This window comes from Balaenoptera physalus (genome assembly GCF_965194825.1).
Source record: "Balaenoptera physalus genome assembly, chromosome: 10".
In the NCBI taxonomy this organism is placed as follows: domain Eukaryota; kingdom Metazoa; phylum Chordata; class Mammalia; order Artiodactyla; family Balaenopteridae; genus Balaenoptera; species Balaenoptera physalus.
In genome coordinates this window covers 56,602,581-56,622,092 of record NC_138889.1, presented here as the reverse complement: position 1 = coordinate 56,622,092, position 19,512 = coordinate 56,602,581, and the positions used below count along the sequence as shown (strand labels likewise).

The following is a 19,512-nucleotide window of genomic DNA, read 5'->3' as shown; positions in this document are numbered from 1 at the left end:
CTGCCTTCAGTCCACGCCACTCACTCCATCCCCCCCTCAAACCCCAGGAAAATCGAGTCTTCTAAAGAAGCTGCTCCCTGGCGGTGGGAAGGGGGGAGGGTGGAGACGGGCCCTGCCACACCAGCTCTTTCTCCATAGAGAGGAAGCCAGACTTGCCTTCCACCACTGCCCCCTGCAGAGGACCCCCGTGCTCCCCTCCTGTGTCCCCTCCCACATGTCTACACACGGAGGAAACAGATGGTGTCTGATCAGAACTCCTCAGTACAGGACCCCTGGAAAAGTCTGCTGAACGAATGAATGAATGAATGAATGTTTGAGGAGGAGAGAGTGAGCGAGCTCTGGTGTCTCTTCCTCTTTTATAAGGACACCAGTTCCTTCAGACCTTAAGGGCTCTACCCTTAAGACCTCATATAACCTTAACCACCTCCTTACAGGACCTTTCTCCAATGCAGTCACATGGTGGGTTAGGGCTTTAACCTATGAATTTGGGGTGTGGGACACAATTCAGTCCATAGCAGCCTTACAGATCCGTAAGACTAAAGCTCACTTCTGGGCAGAGCTCCTTGGGAGTTACCCTCTTTCTCCAGGAGGATCCCCTGAGCCTCCCAGTTTGCACTAAACCTCTGTAGCCCCACACACCCTGGCACACTCCCCTACCTTGCTCCCCTCACTGATGCCTGCTTTAGGGCAGAGCTGCTTAGGTGTGTATCTCTCTCCTCAACAGCCAGCGGATGAGCAGATGCTTTCTATTCTCCATGGGACCTGGCACACAGTAAGTCTTTAATAATACTTTGCTGAATTGGTTCTGAAGGGTAAACAAGCTTCATTTCTTCCCATATCATTCCAAATCAGAAAGATCTTCACCAGTTCTCCCTCTAAATTAATGAGTTGTGTTCCGAAGCCTTTGCTCCCAAGATCGTCAGCTATTGATCAGAAGCCCTGTTCTGGGTACCAGGAATGTCCTCTGTCCCCTCAAGAACCATGTTAGTTTGCTGTGGCCACAGCTCCCTAGTGGGACCATGGAAGTAAGCAGCTTGAGAGAGTGGGAGGGCCTCTGTGAAGAAGGGCCTTGGCACCAAGCTGAGGAGATAGGACCTGAACCGCCAGTGGTGGGAAACAAGGAGAGGGTCCCTGCAAGGGCTCTATGATAGGGGTCTGGGCTTTGAAAGGATCACCATGGGACAGTGTGAAGATGGATTAAAGGAAGAAATGGGAGGCAGGGAGGCCACTGAGGATGCTACAGCAGTGGTCCAGGGGAGAGAAGACATAGTAGTAAACATTTTGGCTAAGGGGAGCAGAATTTTGCAAAACTAGCAATTTAAGTATTATCTCAACTTCCATTTTTGCTTATTCTCAGATGACAGCAGGTAAGTGATCACAACTTCAATTTTGATCAGATAATCTCCTCACTGACTAAAAACTCCATCCTTTGCCCAAGATTAGAAGGGGAGACCAGTCAACACTCAGCACCCCCTGTAATCTCAGTGTCTTAGATGTTATCCCATCTCACTGCTGAAACAACTCCCAGACTGCTACTTGTATGCCCACTTTACAGATGGGCAACTGGGTGAGAGAGGTGAGGTCACGCAGCTAACGGGGAGGGGAACTTGGTTCATAACAAGTGTATATTCCCCCAGAGCCTCTGCTGTGGCAGCTAAAAAGAGGTTTCTGGAAGTACAGGGATATGTATTATTATTATTATTATTTTTTTTTAATTTCAACAGATGTTGACTCTTTTTTCTTTTTAATTTTATTTATTTATCTATGGCTGTGTTGGGTCTTCGTTTCTGTGCGAGGGCTTTCTCTAGTTGCGGCAAGTGGGGGCCACTCTTCATCGCGGTGCGCGGGCCTCTCACTGTCGCGGCCTCTCTTGTTGCGGAGCACAGGCTCCAGACGCGCAGGCTCAGCAATTGTGGCTCACGGGCCCAGTTGCTCCGAGGCATGTGGGATCTTCCCAGACCAGGGCTCGAACCCGTGTCCCCTGCATTGGCAGGCAGATTCTCAACCACTGCGCCACCAGGGAAGCCCGATATATATTATTGTTAGCCCGTGCAGCAGCTTCCCAGAGAGGGAGTGAAGCGTAAATGAATTACCAGTCATTTTCCTCTCCTTTCAACTCTGCGGGGGAGGCCAGCTGACCAGAAGGAAAAGACATCACAGTGTTTTATCTGGTACCGAATATCACACGCAATCCTGGAACTATGGGGAATGGCCAGCAGCACAGGGAGCTCCGCAAGGAAGGCGGAGGTTCTGTTTCCAAGACCCCATGCTATGTTTGTTTAGCTGCTGCCTTGGGCTCACTCTTCCACCCTAAATCTCTGGAAATCACCCAGTAGGAGGAGGGGGATTACAGCTCAGGACTCCGGGACAGACCTATTAATTGCTACACCTCCTCCAAGCCTGGAGAGGTGGAAGTTTAGAAATCTGCCTTCCTTCCAGAGATATCTGGCCAAAACCTTTTGGGTTCTAGAAAGGGGATAAGGAAACTAACATTCATTGAGCACCTATTACATAGCAATCACCATGCTAGAAGCCTAGCCCATAGTTTCTCATAGACACAACAATTTTGTGAAGTACTATTAAAACCAATATCCATTTTACAGAGGAAACTGAGACCCAGAGAGGTTAAGCAAGTTTCCCAAGGCCACACAGCACAGCAAGGATCTGTAGACCCCCATAACCTATCTTTCCTTCCCATGCCTCCATATTGTACTGTTTCTGTTTTCCTTCTAGCTTCGGTCCTTTTACGTCATTTAAAACCGAGGGAATTTTTTTTTAGTTGTTTAATCTCAGACACCTTTATAAATAATGGCAGTTCAGAAGGAGAGGGAGGAGGGGAGAAAGGAGAGGAAGGGGAGGGAGAAGAGGAAGCCACATGGTTTCCTGGTCCAAACTGGGAGCTATTAACCAGTAATGCAGGATCCAGCTGAGCTCAAAGCACCCAGCTCAGACCTGATGACAGGGGCAGAGGGCAGGAGGCTGCCAAGGGGAGGGTGGGAACAGATTGCTCGGAAAAGACCACATTTAGGAAAGGAAAGGAAAGGAAAGGAGGGGAGGTTCTGGGAGCAGCAAGAGATGTTTATTCTCAAGGTGAGCAGGCTGTAGGGGTGTAGCATTAAAAGCTTAGACAGAGTTCTGGAAAAAGCCACGGAGCCATGCATCCCATGGGCATGGTTTTAGGTGGTGTACAGTGCGAGCAGACATTAAATCACACTGAATCACGTGCAGGATAGCCTCCATCCTCTTTCAACCTTTTTGATGATGTCAAGGAGGAAATCTCAGCTTGGTACTTGTGTGTTTTTAATACCTAACACTTGCCCATGTCCCTATTTAACAATGAGAAGCAAACCTCTGCATCCTAGAGCAGGCCTAATCTCACCAGAACATGATAACCAGCTTTCACTGTATTTATTTTTACAGCTACCTTCTATTTATGGCAAGTGAATTGCCACAGTAATATACAATTTCCTTTTAAAATAACTAAATTCACTTAGGTTAAAAAAAAAAGTTCGGAAAAGGAGGCAGTTTAAAGGAAAGGAAAGTAAATGGCACGTAGGTGGGCACACTGCTATAGTGCAGACTCTGACAGTGACACACAAAGGAACAAGCTTGGGAAATGTTGATCTGATCAAGTCCTCCCATTGCCCGGACGAGAGAGCCAAGGAACCAGAGGACAAGGCTCTGGAGGTCACACTGCAGGTCAGAGGCAGAGCTGGGCTCAGAAGGCAGGTCTGCTGCTCTCCGGCACGTGCTTCCTCCCAAGCAGGTTTCCAGGATGGCTTACGAGGGATTCTGGAGAGGCTTCTCCAGGGGAGGGTTATAACTGGAAAACTCAGCTTATGCGGATGGCAGTGGCCCTTGCAGGTTGGATCACCAACTGTGAGCAAATCTAAAACTGGCCCAAAGAAGCTGGTAGCCAAAGGGGCAGCTCTCTGCCCAGTTGCTTCCCTCTCTCCTACCCGGTTCTCTACATTCGGCCAGCCTCACAGCACTGTGCTGTGGATCCAAGGAGATGGTGGAGGTGAACGTACTCAGGGAATGCAAGGCTTATGATAACGTGAGGTACACTAATCTCCCAAGCTCTCCTTAGCCTCCTTCCAGGTGCCTCTTCAACAGTCTGCGCCCCGAAGTGTCAGGAGATGCTTGAAGATGTGTTCTGGTGTCCACAAGGGCCCCTTGGAGCAGGCCACTAACATGTCCACAGGGACACAAACCAGGCTTAGCTTCCAGATGGAAAAAGCCTGGACACACGGCTAATGTGCCTTCCTCGAGGGGTGGTCTAGGAATTACTAGATCCAATCAAGCCAGACACCAAAAATGTTATTTTTGTACCTTTTAATGCAATGGCATTTGGGGAAATTAGTGGAAAAGGAGCTGTAACCGTGTCACATGAGTGACTAATTAGAGGGCCCTGGTTTTCCCAGGACGTTCGCTTACATTAATTCAAAACGTGACCTGTTTATTTTGCAGGGTCAGGAAGGCTTACCTCCTAGAAAGCCAATGTGGCAATTAAATTAGAGTCACCAGAGTTTGCCTGAGGTAACATATGAAAAAGGGCTTGGTGAACTATACAAAAACAGAAGTGACCCCTGTGTGGTTGTCCCCACTGCTCCCACTTCGGGGGGCATAATTGCCTGCCCCTGGTGGGAGGCTGCAGGTGAAGGCTTTCCCAGTGGAGGGAGGTACCTGATAAGGTGGAAAGGGCACTGGAGTCTGGGGCCATGCATTGAATCTTGACTCTGCACTTGGGCAAATCACTTCATCTCTGCAGATTTCTAGTTATATCATGCATGTGGCTCACTGTACTATTCCTAGGGAGGTGGTTGTGCGTGTGTGTGCGTGTGTGTATGTGTGTGTGTGTATGTGTGTGTATGTGTGTGTATGTGTGTGTATGTGTGTGTGTGTGTGTGTGTGTGTGTGTGTTGGGGGTGGGCTGGTGAAAAGGAGGAGGAGAGAATATCAACTTTTTTTCATTTTTGATTTTAGCACCTACAGGTGCTCAGCTGTGAAGATATAGCCTCAGACAAGGCCTCCCTCAAGGAAGTTGTAGTCTAAGTTGGAAATCAGATATGGGGACATTCAGGTTCCCAGACTGTTAGGGAGGCATCTGTAAAGAAGACAGCAGGGCATCAAAGAAAGGGGAGGTCCATACAACCAAAGGGCTGTCAGGAAAGGTTCCTTAAGAACTCAGAGTTGCCGAGTTCTAGGCTTTGGAGAATTGAGCAGTTGGCCTCTCTCCTCCTGAACTCCCAGGCCTGAGAGTCAGCCAGCCTGCTGGCGCTGGCCTCCTGAGGCCCCATGTCTATACCAGAGGGACTTGGCCTTTCCAAGCAGTCATTACAGGTAAACACAGAGCTTCCCACTCAGCAACTTGCACCTGTATCATGCCTTCTAGTTACCAAGCTTTCTAGTTATCTCTATGACTATTCTGTTACTAAACCTTTCTGAGTCATGGGACATCCCCCAACCCTGCCCATTTAAGAAGAGGCACGATTCAAGATCACCAACCATTAGCCACCATTCCAAAAATCTCAAAACTCTAAGACCGAAAGGTTTTTTCTTTTTTAATTGTTTAAGACTGAAAGTTTTTTTTTAAAGTCATTATCGAATTTGTTACAATACTGCTTCTGTTTTATGTCTTGGTTTTTTGGCTGTGAGGCATGGGGGATCTTCGCTCTCCAACCAGGGATGGAACCTGCACCCCCTGCATTGGAAGGTGCAGTCTTAACTACTGGGCCACCAGGGAAGTCCTAAGACTGAAAGTTTTATCAAAATTGTTCTGGGGGCTTCCCTCGTGGTGCAGTGGTTGAGAGTCTGCCTGCCAATGCGGGGGACACGGGTTCGAGCCCTGGTCTGGGAAGATCTCACATGCCATGGAGCGACTAGGCCCGTGAGCCACAATTGCTGAGCCTGCGCGTCTGGAGCCTGTGCTCCGCAACAAGAGAGGCCGCGATAGTGAGAGGCCCCCGCACCGTGATGAAGAGTGGTCCCCGCTTGCTGCAACTAGAGAAAGCCCTGGCACAGAAACAAAGACCCAACACAGCCATAAATAAATAAATAAATAAAATTAAAAAAAAAAACAAACTGTTCTGGTTGCAAAACCTGACCTGAACTTACATGTATCTCAGAGTCTTTTTTTGTTTTTAAATCACACCAATGTAACTGTTCATATGTTTGACTGCAGAAACATCAATGTATTTGATTACCGTGGGCCATCCCAGCACTCTGGGAATGTTAGGAAAGACACAGTATGTGTACTGTATTTTATTCCTTAAATCTAAAAATTTCTGAATTCAAAAATGCATCTGACTCCAAGGGCTTCATTTCAGGAATTTTTGACCCTATAGATTAAATACCTATTTTATAGGATCTTTCTGCTTAGCGTCCCCTTCACCCCTCATCTGTTAGGAAAACATCCGCAAACACTTCAAATGTCATTGTGGATGAAGGCAGGAAAGAAGGAAGAAATCAATTTGTCTTGCTCCCAGGAGTTTAGGTACTTAACTTCTCGACATAGCTGGTGTAAGGATTTATTTACCAACAAGGGTCTTTTGATGCAAGAGAGTTGCGAAGAGCAGTGAACAAAAATGCCTGAAAACGTCACATGCCCCTATGTCGTTGTCCCTTGGGACTTGGGCAACACACAGACCCAAGTACTGTGGTTGGCATGGAACAACTAACACAGGTTCCATGAAATTCACAGAGAAAGGAGACAAAAGCCTCACTGGATACTTCTCCATTGTAGGAAACAGGCACAATTTTGCCTTCTGATGTCACAAACTGACTTCAAAGGACCCTGGCAGACTCCCTCGGGAATCTGGAGAGGTTCCAAATTAAGTTGAATTTTTTGTTTTGTTTTGTTTTAAGAAAACACTTTTGGAAGGAGCTCGCATACATAGCAGTGTTTCCCATTTAGAAAGAAAAATAAACACTCTTCCACTGGATTGGAAGTCAAAACAAAATAATCCCAGCTGCTTAAGACCTGAGGAAGTCAATGAAACTGCCAAACAACAGTGATGTTGACCAGTGTCACCAGCCTGAGAAATCTTTAAGGTGAGGCAGAAGGGCCCAGAATAGGGGGAAAAGGGAAAAAAAGCCACGGACGGCCTAGCATCCAGGGCTTGGCTCTCATGAAGCAGCACCACAATTTAGTGTCTAAGTCATTGGCCTGATTCATCTTTGAAACTCCCACATCCTCACCGAAACACAACGGAAAGATTTCACTCAATGGCTTCAAACAGACTTGGGATTCAAATCTGGTTCTATGACTTAGAAGCTTGTGTTTTCGGGGAACTTACTTAATCTCTCTGGCCTGCTATTGCCTCAATGAGACTAAAAATGGCTATGACACAAGACAGACATGAAGATTCAATGAGATTCCCTGAGATCTCATGATTTAATGAGATTAAACACCTCTCACATAATAGGGGCTTCATCAAGGTTTGTGAGGTGAGTACTAGGAATCCAACTAGTAATTTTTTAAAAAAATCAGCTTTTCTTTGGTGGACTTCCCCTTATCTTCTCCAGCTTCCTACTAAGAAGACAGAAATAACAGCATCTGGTATTGAAAACAAAACACAAAATTTGGGTGGGGCTCTAGAATCAGGTAGGCTTGAGTGTGAGTCTCTGCCTGGGCCTCGGCTTCCTGAATAGAGACAAACAGAAGCTCAAAAAAAGATAACGCATGTTGGGGACTTCCCTGGTGGCACAGTGGTTAAGAATCCGCCTGCCAGTGCAGGGGACACAGGTTCGCTCCCTGGTCCGGGAAGATCCCACATGCCGCGGAGCAACTAAGCCCGTGCGCCACAACTACTGAGCCTGCGCTCTAGAGCCCGTGAGCCACAACTACAGAGCCCACGAGCCACAACTACTGAGCCCATGAGCCTAGAGCCCGTGCTCCACAACAAGAGAAGCCACCGCAATGAGAAACCCACGCACCGCAATGAAGAGTAGCCCCCGCTAGCCGCACCTAGAGAAAGCCCGCGCACAGCAACGAAGATCCAATGCAGACAAAAATAAATAAATAAAATTAAAAAAAAAAAAAGATAACGCATGCAAAGAAAAGACTTCTACGCGGAAGGGAAGGTGCTCATTACATGTAAATTCTCCCACCTGCTCCTACCTCACCTCAGCTTTTAGAAACGGACAGCTTTCTCTGAGCTATTTATTCCCCGACCCTGTTAAATATTAACCACCAAGGTTTTAAATCCCTTTTACTTTAGACTTTAGATGACAACAATTCACGGCACATTTAATATTTATTCTGAAAAGTTTCTGTGGCGGTAGGGACAAAGATCTACTTAATCCAAACCACCTCCTTAGCTTCTCGGCTATGACAAGTTGCTATTTTAGTGAAATCTTTCTTTATATCTATCAGTGATTTCTAGATGGTTATCCTTGGGGCGCATTAGGATTTTGAGGACAGAAAGAGCTGCTTCCCCTGTTTTCTTTTCTGTGATGCCCCACGCGGCCTCCGTGCTCTTTACATGGGATTTTTGCAGGGCGGTTCTGGGCACCACGGGCCGGGGATCGCAGTCCGGGCAGGAGCAGACACAGCTGGAGGCAGAGGGCCTCTGGAAGCCACTGGAGCGTGCAGCCCAGCTCCCGGAAGGCTGCTTCCCAAAGGGTCAGACCTCAGAGGAGGGTGCTGAGTCAGCTCCCGCCAAAGGAAACTTCATTTTCACCCTTTAGGCGCCCGAGGGGCTGCCTTTGTCATTTAAAATACCTTCTGAAAGAAGTCTCTGGGGAAGCAGGCCTCTAAAGGAGCCAGAGCAATTAACCCATTTAGGGTGGTCTTTAAAGTCTTCAAGTGGTGGAAGGGAATGGAAGGGTGGAGATAAGGAAGGGAGGCAGGGACTTTGCCTTGTTGAACTCCATAGTGACCCCGGGAGGTTTTCCCCATTTCACCTGCGGAGCATCTGAGGCTCTGAGAGGTTAGGTCCTGTGTCCAGGCTCGCATCTCTTGAGACCCAATTTCGGAAGAGTTGACTATGGCTCTGCTCTCTTGGCTGCACTGTGGTCCTTACACAGTTTGTACTGCGTGCTCACCCCTTCATTCCCACTCATTAATTATCACTACATAAAAGGCATCTGCAAGGCCATGCACCAAACTGTTACAAGTGGCTATCTCTGGGAGGAAGGATTACAAGAGAACTTCACTTGTTGCCTTTCTGCATTATTTGAATGTTAGCAAGCATTGTTACTTTTATAATTGACAGAAACAATAGAGATAATCCCATTAAAATAATTTCACATTTTTCCATGAAAAAAAATCACACGAAACTTAACAAACATTTATTGGGCACACTATGTAGCAGGGCCCACTCATCGTCACTTGCTAGGGCTGGGTCCATGCCAATACCAGCAGGCCCTTTGGCTCACAGAAGACCCCTCAGTTTGGGGTTTCAGGGGACAGGAAGGTGGCAGGCAGAGTCTACTTGTGGGGTAACACTCACTGGCTCTCTCATGACCCACCAAACCCAGAGCAGCAGATCACTAAGGACCCAGACTCTCCCTTCAGGCGTGGGACACATTTATTACCAACCTTTAGAGTGACACACTCAGAGCAAGGCTCCAGGGAAGGACTCTGAAGTGCCTCTAGGTCCCCTGGGGAGCAGGAGTACAGAGGAGTGTAGCTGAGCAGACAGCTATAGGCCAAAGTCTCCCCATCTTCCCTGCACATCAATAATGCAGTAATGCCATCAATTTGCTGCAGAACTTGCAACAACGTGATTGCTCTTATTCAGTTAATTAGCAAAGGGAGAGATTAAGGACTTTAATCTCCTGCCTTCTCTTTTACCTACAAGGCTTATTTACTTAGAAATGAACAAAGAATATCACTATATATATATATATTTTTCCCAAGTAAATCTTAAGAAGGCTACTGGCTGACATACCTGTCAGCATTACACAACACTAGGAAAATCAGAGTACCTTAGAAATTGCTCCATCATTGGCAAGATGGGGAAACTGAGGCCTGAAGAGGGCCAGTGATTGGCCAAGGACAAATAGCCAGTGAGCTACAGAGCTGGGCCTGCAACCCACTCCAGGTTCCTATTTCTCTGCATACTTTAAAACATGGGCAGCTAAAAGCTCTAGAGGAGCAATGACAGTGACCCACCAAAAGGACAATGCCACCCTCAGGGGCACAGAGGGAGAAGGCCCTGGAGGATGGTTTGGTTTTTGGTCACAGATAATGCAGGGCTCAAGATCCTGTCAGAGGGACTTCCCTGGTGGTGCAGTGGTTAAGACTCCGCGCTCCCAATGCAGGGGGCCCAGGTTCGATCCCTGGTCAGGGAACTAGATCCCACGTGCTGCAACTAAGAGTTCGCATGCCACAACTAAGGAGCCCGCTTGCCGCAACTAAGACCTGGTGCAACCAAATAAATAAATAAATAAAATAAGTAAATATTAAAAAAAAAAAGATCCTGTCAGAAGAGAGACACAGATGTAGAGAACAAATGTATGGATACCAAGGGGGAAAGGGGGGTGGGTGGGAGGAATTAGGAGATTGGGATTGACACATATACACTACTGATACTATGTATAAAATAGATAACTAATAAGAACATACTGTATAGCACAGGGAACTCTACTCAATGCTCTGTGGTGACCTAAATGGGAGGGAAATCCAAAAAAAGAGGGGATATATGTATATGTATAACTGATTCATTTTGCTGTACATCAGAAACTAACACAACATTGTAAAGCACCTACACTCCAATAAAAATGAATTAAAAAAAAATAGGGGCTTCCCTGGTGGCACAGTGGTTGAGAATCCGCCTGCCAATGCAGCGCACACGGGTTTGATCCCTGGTCCAGGAAGATCCCACATGCTGCGGAGCAACTAAGCCCACGTGCCACAACTACTGAGCCCATGTGCCACACCTACTGAAGCCTGCGTGCCTAGAGCCTGTGTTCCGCAACGAGAGAAGCCACTGCAATGAGAAGCCCACGCACTGCAACAGAGTAGCCCCCGCTTGCTGCAACCAGAGAAAGCCCGCATGCAGCAACGAAGACCCAACACAGCCAAAAATAAATAAATAAATTTATTAAAATAAATAAATAAAAATAAAAAAGAAGAGAACCATCAAGGCCAAAGACCTCCTCCCTGAGTTTCAAAGAGGACAGAGGCTGGGAGAGTTCCTGGTTAGGGGAGGGGGCTGGGGATAAAATACCTTTCTTTGTCATGGGGGATGGGGTGATGCCTGGAGGGCCTCAGCTCAGTACCCAGAGGAGCTCAGGTCACTTTACCATGTGGCCTTCTACACCCTTCCAAGGTTAATGCCTATTTACTGTCCAGGTTCCTAGGTGTAAAAGAGCTGGGGGCAGGATCCCACCAGCTCCCCACCTTGGGTCCTTTGTCCATGTTTTCCCTCTGCCCAGAATGTCCTGGGTTATTAAAGCCCTTGGTTATCTCTACCTGGCACACCCTACTAATTCTTTCAGATCCAGTGAACGCCTCCTCCAGGAAGCATTTCCTGATTTCCTCAGGTGCAGTGGAGGCTCTCTTCTCCTCAGTCACCTCCACACCAGGTTCCTATCTCCCTTACCACCTTGGGCTGTAATGATCCCAAAAGAAAAGAAGTCTGACATTCTCTGAGCATTATTAAGTGCCAGGCAGTATGGTGGGAGCTTTCACATACAGACTCTCTATAAATTCCCTGGAGGGAGGTGGGTGGTGACTGTGACCATGACTAACCTTTACTAAACTCCTTCTCTATCCCAGGCCCTGTGATAAGCCTTCATCACGAGCTGGGTACCATACTGCCCAGGTTATACTTGCTTAAGGAAACAAGCTTAGAGGCAATGTGCCCTATCCAAAGTCCCACAGCAATAAAGCTTATATTTAATGCAAAGATGTCTGATTGCAGAGCCCGTGGATCCTGCCTTATATCTCTCTGAATCTCTGCCTCCTTCTCCAGAACTTGGCCTGAAATTTAGTGCCACACAGGCACTTATTAATAAATGTTAGCAAAATCAACACACAACCTACAATATTAAGTGCGGAAAGTCTTATTTCCTTTCCTCTTCTTCGATAATCAGGAAATCATGGGCCACTAGGGAGATCCCAGGTTACGTCACATATATCACCCCACCCCTCCTGTAGGCTTGAATCCCCTCCAGGCTTTGAATTCTTGCAGAGAAGTGGACTGGCCACTGCTAGACACAGAGACGGTAAGCACCTTGGCCCAGGTCACACAGCACCTGACCAGGGGCTAAAACCTGTGTCTGCTGGCTCCTGGTCAGCCTGGAGTTTGAAGCTATTGCATCGTACCGCCCCCCGTCCCCCAACACACACATCTCTTCTCCTTAAGAGAGTCAGGGGGGCAGAGCTTAGAAGAGGCGTGTGATTATGGGCAGACCCATGCTTAAGCCCAGTGGCTCTCTCTGCAGCATTCAGCCCTGCAGCTGCCTGGGTCTCCAGGGGCCCCGTCTCTGGGCAGTGTGAAAGTCCAAGAACTTCCAAAGCCAGGAGCCTTTCTCTCAGCTTTCTCATGGTCAGTGGGGAAACTATCATACTGGTCTCTTAGGCAGGGTTCTGAGGAAGATCCAATCCAATAAAGCAACACGTGACAGTGGCTGGCACAGTCCCTGGCACATAGTAAGTAGTCAGTCGGTGCTATGTTCATTGCAACCATTCTTTTCTTTTCTTTTCCGGTGTCTATCTTTGTCTCAGTACCTTTGTCTTACTCAGTCTCTACCTGATCTTTCTGTCTCCTTGTGTCTGTCTGTGCATCTCTACCCCTGCAGCTCTGTCTGCCAGACGTCTGTCATGGGGGTGGGAACAGCAGCCCCCCACCCCCCCGCACACCCCAGCGGCGCAACCAGGCAGTAGCGGGGCTGCCCGAGCCCACCGAGCCCCCCAGTCCCCGAGAACCCTGAGCCCCCCCCATGCGCCAGGCCCTTCCGCCCCTGCAAGCAGCCCAAGGCCGATTAATCAGCATCGCCAACGAAAGGAAAAAACAAACCCACAGAAGTTAGCAAGAGAGAGGGACTTACCGTTTGCCGCGACCCCCAGGCTGGCGGAGCCACTTTTAACTAAGAATGAATTAGGGACAAACTCTTCCTCAGAGTCTGAGTCCGGGGTTGGCTGGGCCACACCGTTGCCTAGCAACCGCCTCTGGCTCTCATTGGCCGGAGGGGAAGGGGGCGGGGAGGGGGACTGCTCAATAGGGGTTGATGAAGCGGATGAACAATGCAAGGGAGCACCTGCGAACCACAAAGACAAACACAGACAGAAAAAAAAAATAATGAAAATTGGTTTTGAGGCACACGGGGAGGGGGAGGGAGCAAAATAAAACACGCATCAACAGGGGGAGGGGGTTCCCAACACAGGGCGATCTACTGCACACGTGGCCCCGGGGGCGGGCCTGATGCCTCCTTAAAGTTGGTGCAAACTCCTGAAGAGCTGGCCTCGTGCAGAAGTCTGCATGCTTGCAAAGAAGGCGCCCCTCGAAAACACCTGGGAAGCCCTTCCTGCTTTGCCTGTTCTCTGAGAGAGGTCTGAAAATCTGGGGTCTAGTCCTGGTGGGGCTGTGTCATCTACCAAACAGCTGCCCGCCTCTGAGCTTCAGTGGCCTTGCTGGTAAAATGAGCAGCCGCACTGGGTGATCGCTGAGCCCCTGCAAGCTGGCCATTCTGCGATGTCACCGAACTGAAATAATGTTCTTATTGGTGAGATTTTAATCCAACGTGCCTGGAACAGGCTCTGGGCCTCATAAAAGGTAGAGGGAGCTGGAGAGAATGATCCAGAGCCCCCTCCACCGCTGGCATTCTAGGATTTCAACACACTAATCTTTTACTTTTCTAAGAATCTGACATTTTAAGATTTTTAAGTCCTGACATTCTCTGCAAACCTCTTGAGAGAGCAAGAACCCTAGCAGTCTTTTTCACTTCTGTATCCCCAGAATCTAGCATAGTACCTGGCACATAGTAGGCACTATATAAATATTTGCTGAAGAGATGAATTCTAGGTGTCTAACAGGCTGGGATTCTTAGTAGTCTCAACAGACTAGGACTCTTAAGTTCTAATAGTCTCAGATGAAAAAACTGTATACTATTTAGGACACTAACACTGTGAATTCCAAGATGCACTAAGTCAGGATGTTTGACTGCGAGTTTCTAACATGTCAGGGTTCCACCATTCTAAAAATCCCAGCTTTCTATAGTTTTGTGAGCACACTCTCAACTCTTCAAAAGGAGGAGGTGATGGCCGGCCGGGGACAAGACCTTTGGGGGCAGACAATCTGCAGTCCTATCTGTGTCTGGGCTTTAGGCATGTGCAGTACATCATCTACAAGAGAGCGAACATAAGCACAGACACATAGAAGTATACAGTACAAGACAACGCATCCACTTGATAGCAAGGGCTACGTCTTTTTTTCCCACCTCGACTGATAGAAGGTTTAAAACGTAATCAGATCCATCCAGTTTTTCAGAGGCTGAGACTTAGGAAACATAATGCAGCCCAGACATGTCATCATAAAGATCTGGTAGAGCTCTATGGGGCAGGTGGCAAATAGAGCTGCTGATTGTTGAAAAAAAGCAAAACAAAACAAAAAAGCTTTTTGTGGTCTGTCTACCAAGAGGCGCTCACTCGGTTCAGTCACCAAATCTTGCAGGATTTTGCAGGTTCCGTGACTCTCATGTCAACCCTTGAGCCCAACCACGTGTGACAACATTTTATAGAGTTGCTGTGTATGCCATTTGGCTGGTTCATATTAGAAATTCAGTAAGAGCAAGTGAGGCAGCAGGGATCCACGATCATGGTACAATCTCGGGGTAGCTTTTCCATCCGCGTTTTGGTTTACCTAAAAATCTGGGCTATGATTTGCCTTAAAATCGTCCCAACCAGTGTTTCCAATTCACCCTAGGGAGAGCCTTCCCTGACACCACTTACCACACAGCACTATAGCGATGATCATTCCTTTCTCTGAACTAACCTTTTTTTAGTTCTGTTATCATATTTGCCCTGCTGCATTTGTAGTTATCTGTAGTTCTCTCCTGTATAAAAGCATATGGCACATTCTTGGGATACAGTACATTCTTGGAGTGGGCTCTGGAGTTCAACAGAATTGGGGTTTGCATCACACCATAGCCTCCTATTGGCTGTATGATCTTGGATAGATTTCTTCCAGTTCCTCATTTATAAGTTGGGAACTCCTCCCCTTTTATAAAGTTATTATAAGGACTAAAGATACTATACTACACCCAAGCACACAGTATGCTTGAGGAAGCAGAATCCCAGGGTCAGTGCTTACCAAATGTTTATTAAATTGAATGAAACCACCCCACGAAGAACCCCATTCAAGATTTCCCTTCCTCTACAGTCCCAGTACTGGAAAGATTTTTGTCTGCCAGGCTGCATTTATTAAGCAATATACATTCATTTCCTCATCTTTTATTAACCAAAGACATCTTCTAATCTCCAATCAGAGCTTCTGATGAGCTTGAAATAACCAGTACCATACCATGCTGAGTTGTTAGAATTTCAGACAAAGGTTAAGAAACATGATATGTTGTTCTAGGGTACTTGTTACATACAGCCTCTTCCTGAGTAGATCTGTCAAGCTTTATGAAATAAGTAGTTCCCGAACTAAGTAAATTGTTCCATCACAAACTTCAGAGACCCTGGGCTAAGAACAGAACAGTCCTTCCCAGTCCTCACGCCTGTTTCTTCTCCCTTCCATCCAATCTCCAGACATCACCTTGGGCCTCTGGGGTTGCTCTGAATATTCATAACTTAACATTCAAAGGACCTAACAAGGTGCCAGACCCTTGGTAGGTGCACAATGACCCACAAGGTTCCTGTGATGTACAGAAACTATTGGACACATGTTAATTTCCTTCCTCTTATTCATCAGCATCTTTTAATTTAAGTGGTCCCCAGGTCGGGGCATGAAACCATCTCCTGGGTGCAAGAAAATTCTAGAAGTATTTATCTTTTATGTCACCCTTTTCTAATATCTATTTTTTATATGTTTTATAATGTATGTAATGCATTTGTGCTCAAAATACATGTAATAAAATGCGCTGCTGTATCAATTCGGCATCTACAGAAGCAGGGCAGGTTGCATTAAAAGAATGGGCTCTGGAACCAGACCCTACATTTGAATTCTAGTTGCACTACTTGCTAGTTCCGTAGTAGTGACCTTGGGCAAGTTACTTCACCCTTTGTCACTCAATTTCCTCATCTATGTAATGGAGATCAAAAAATAAAAAAGAATACCTACGTTACAGAGTTGCTCGGAGGACTAAAGGAGTTAAAACAAGTACAGTCTTGAGAACAGTGTGGCAGCCAGTAAACACCTAATAAACTTTAGATATTAGTATGCATAAATATGTATATATAAAGTGAGGGGCCCTACCTTTCTTTATCTTTTTTCCTTATAAGAGCAGCGTGTGACCGTAGAAGTATGGTGAACACTGTTTCATTCCATAGACATTTCCTAAACACCCACCGAGCAGGCTAGAAGGTGAGGGATATATAAACTGTGAGAGGCGCAGCCCCCAAGGAGCTGGTGGAAGGGGAGGGAGAGCGTCGCATGCAGCTGTAAGCAACGCAGAGGTGGGACCTGTCAGAACAGAAAATAGCCCAGTGTGAGAGGAGCATGGAGGTGGGGAGCTCACTTCAACTGGAGGAACCAAGGAAGGCTTTCTGGAGCCATAGAGGATTCCAGTGGGAAGAGATGAAGAGATGGGGTCTTGAGCATCCATGGCAGAGAGAGGAATACTCCGCCTCAGGCCCTCATCCTTCACCTGGTCTCAAGCAACCTGCCCACTATCACTTTACCTCTCAAGTCTCATGTGTTACCATTAACTTCTCACCAAGGATGCTGAAACTTGCTGGCCTGCCCTCATTTCCACGCACTCACTGCTCTTCAGCTCAAGTTCACCGATTTGCACAACTTCAGGGCACCACTGGCATTGAATCTATCTGAATGGCACCCCCTGGAGCACAGCTACAAAGTTTTGCCTCTGAGCTTTTGCACATGCTGTCCCTTTTGAGAGTTGCCTTTCCTGTTCACCTTTCCTCATCACTGCCACCCTGTGTGTCTCACTAGCCCCCACTCAGCCTCTGGGCTTAACCTCATGATCACCACCTCCAGGGAGTCTTCCATGATGCCTCAAGCCTGAGTTTGGGTTTGGCACCCCTCTGGGGGCTCCCGCAGCTCTCTGTACTTTCCCTGTTGCAACATTTCCCACACTGCAGTGTATACTTGTCTGTGGCCACCCACTAGCCTGACTGGCTTGTCCATTACCATATTCTCCAGTGCCCAGCACAGTGTCTGGTACATAGAAAGCACTATAAATATTTGTTAAATGAAGAAAGGATGGAAGGAAGGTAGGAGGGAAGAGGAGGACCTTGATTATAGCAGAAAAGGTCTATGTAAAGAGAGAAGTGGGAAATGAGTCTCTGAGTAGCAGGTTTAGGCCTTGAACACAAGGAAAAGGAAATCAGACCTTAACTGGGGAATTACGCAAGTTTTTAAAGCAGGAACGTGACAAGACCAGGGCTGTACTTTAGAAGGATCTGCTCTTGAAACTTAAGGCATCTGCTCAGCCACCCAGATCTCCTTTCTAATTGGCTCAGCTCAGCCAGGATGTTGAAAGTCCACATGATCTGGGCTTGCTTTTCAGGTGGGGCCCAGTTGCAGTATGGAGTAGGCAAAAAAGGATGCCCCATGCCATGGGACTAGGAAATTGGGGTTTGGGGTTGCCTTTCCATGTATCCTGATCATCAGCTGAAGGGAACCTGGTATTCTAGAATTTTCCACTGTGTCAAAATGAGATGGGATGACTGGAATGTCTCACCTCAACAACCAAGGGGGCCACTGAAGGGTAGAGGGGAGCCATGCAAGTTTCTTGAGAGGAAGTCTCTCTGAGCCTAGCTCAAGCTTATAGTAGATAAGGGTGGAGAAAGAAAAAAAAACAAAGTGAGAGAGTGCAGACTCCCCTGTGGTCAAGGGGTGGGGCTGGGGGAACAAACATTTGCAGAACCCCTTCTTGAGGCCAGGAACGGGGCCAGGTGTTTTACAAGATCTCTTCCTCACAAAAACAATGCACTGGAAAATCCATCCCCACTTCCGAGGCCAAGAAGTGGAGGCCTACATTTGCCTGTGGTCACAGGACCTGGGTGAGAACCCACACTGCAATGCTGTGTCCACTGAGGGGTGTGAATTAAATTTATCAGCCCTGGTTAGGAGTAGGGAGGAGGAGATTCCTGTCCATCAACTGAATCACAGCTAAAGTGGAAAGACTACGGGATTCCTGTTGAGCAAACCAGGGGCCAAAGCCCAGGTTCATCCTGGCTCTATGACCTTGGGTAAGTCACTTCACTTCTCTTAGTCTGTTTTCTCCTTTGAAAAATGATGTGTCAATAGCCACTGCAAAGAGCTTCTGAGGGGAGGCTGAGAGTATGCTTGCAAGGAGCCTGGGAGTCTCAAGGTGAGGGCTCAACCGACATGGATTCCCTCTGCCATCTCTCCAGCTGTAGGTCTTTGAGAGTAAGAACAGGGTGATTTTGGGGAATAAATAATGATAGATCTGCAAGCTTGCCAATGACACCTTTATCAATATGCATCGCTTACTGACATCATATAAGAGGAAAAGTGTTAGGGAGATGGACAGGATATATGAAAGGAACACATGACGAGGGAGTCCTGAGATCTACAGAAAGAGCGATTTCAGTCCCTCCTACCTTTGTGTGCATTGGTGGTAGCTTTCCTTAGCGCCTGAGATGTAACCTATAACTAGGGCAAGCTGGTGCTCAAGGAAGAGCCTCTAGCATTCTGGATCCTGAGTTGTCTTTGGAATACACCGTGAGACTAAAGTGTGAAGGGCTAGCTGATGGACGAGTTTATTACTCCGTCAAAGAAAAGAAGACCATTAACAAAATGCACTTTTTTACACTTTTCTCAGCAGTCCTGAGAAATCCATCTAAACGCCCAAATGGAACCTTACTGATCTCCGTGAGACCCCATCTAGGCTCCAGTGGGGAAAGTCATGGCCTGCTCACACAGTGGGGAAGTGTGAGTCCTAGCTGTGAAACCAGAGCACGAGCTGTATGCTGCAGGGAGCCCCTGGGTTAGGGGAAGCGCCTCCTAATAACCTTCGAACCGGCAGCCCCGCGTTGTAGAAGCTTGTTATAAAATGCTTAGCATAGTGCCCAGTAAACGGCAATTACTCAGTAAGTGATACCTAGAAAATACCAAAACAAAACCTGTAGACCTAAACAGATAGCTCATCTCAATGGAATTGGAATGGAACCCTAAGCTGATGGATTCATCCTTCCCGTGAAGCCTGCCTGTGTTTCATCTCTTCAGTCTCCCTTCTAGAAATACTCTAGCCCCTCCACTTAAAACCAAACGCGTGCGTTCTCTCCTCACGAGCCAACCTCACATCTATTGCCTCTTAACAGGGCAGCCGGTTGCTCCACTGAATAAGGAAAACCTTATTCAGTTCTGAGCAGAGGATGGGGCATTAAGGGAAACTTGGATCTCCTTCCGA

General features: G+C 47.3%; 1 protein-coding gene across 2 annotated transcripts in view; it reads right to left on the bottom strand.

The window, feature by feature from the left end:
* Positions 1 to 19,512, bottom strand: part of TENM4 (teneurin transmembrane protein 4) — a 740,746-nt gene that overhangs the window by 282,427 nt on the left and 438,807 nt on the right. For both annotated transcript variants that reach the window (XM_082410302.1, XM_082410301.1), the window contains one exon: positions 13,003 to 13,212. In XM_082410302.1, the coding sequence (XP_082266428.1) occupies positions 13,003 to 13,212 (210 nt within the window). The remainder of the gene's footprint in view (positions 1 to 13,002; positions 13,213 to 19,512) is intronic.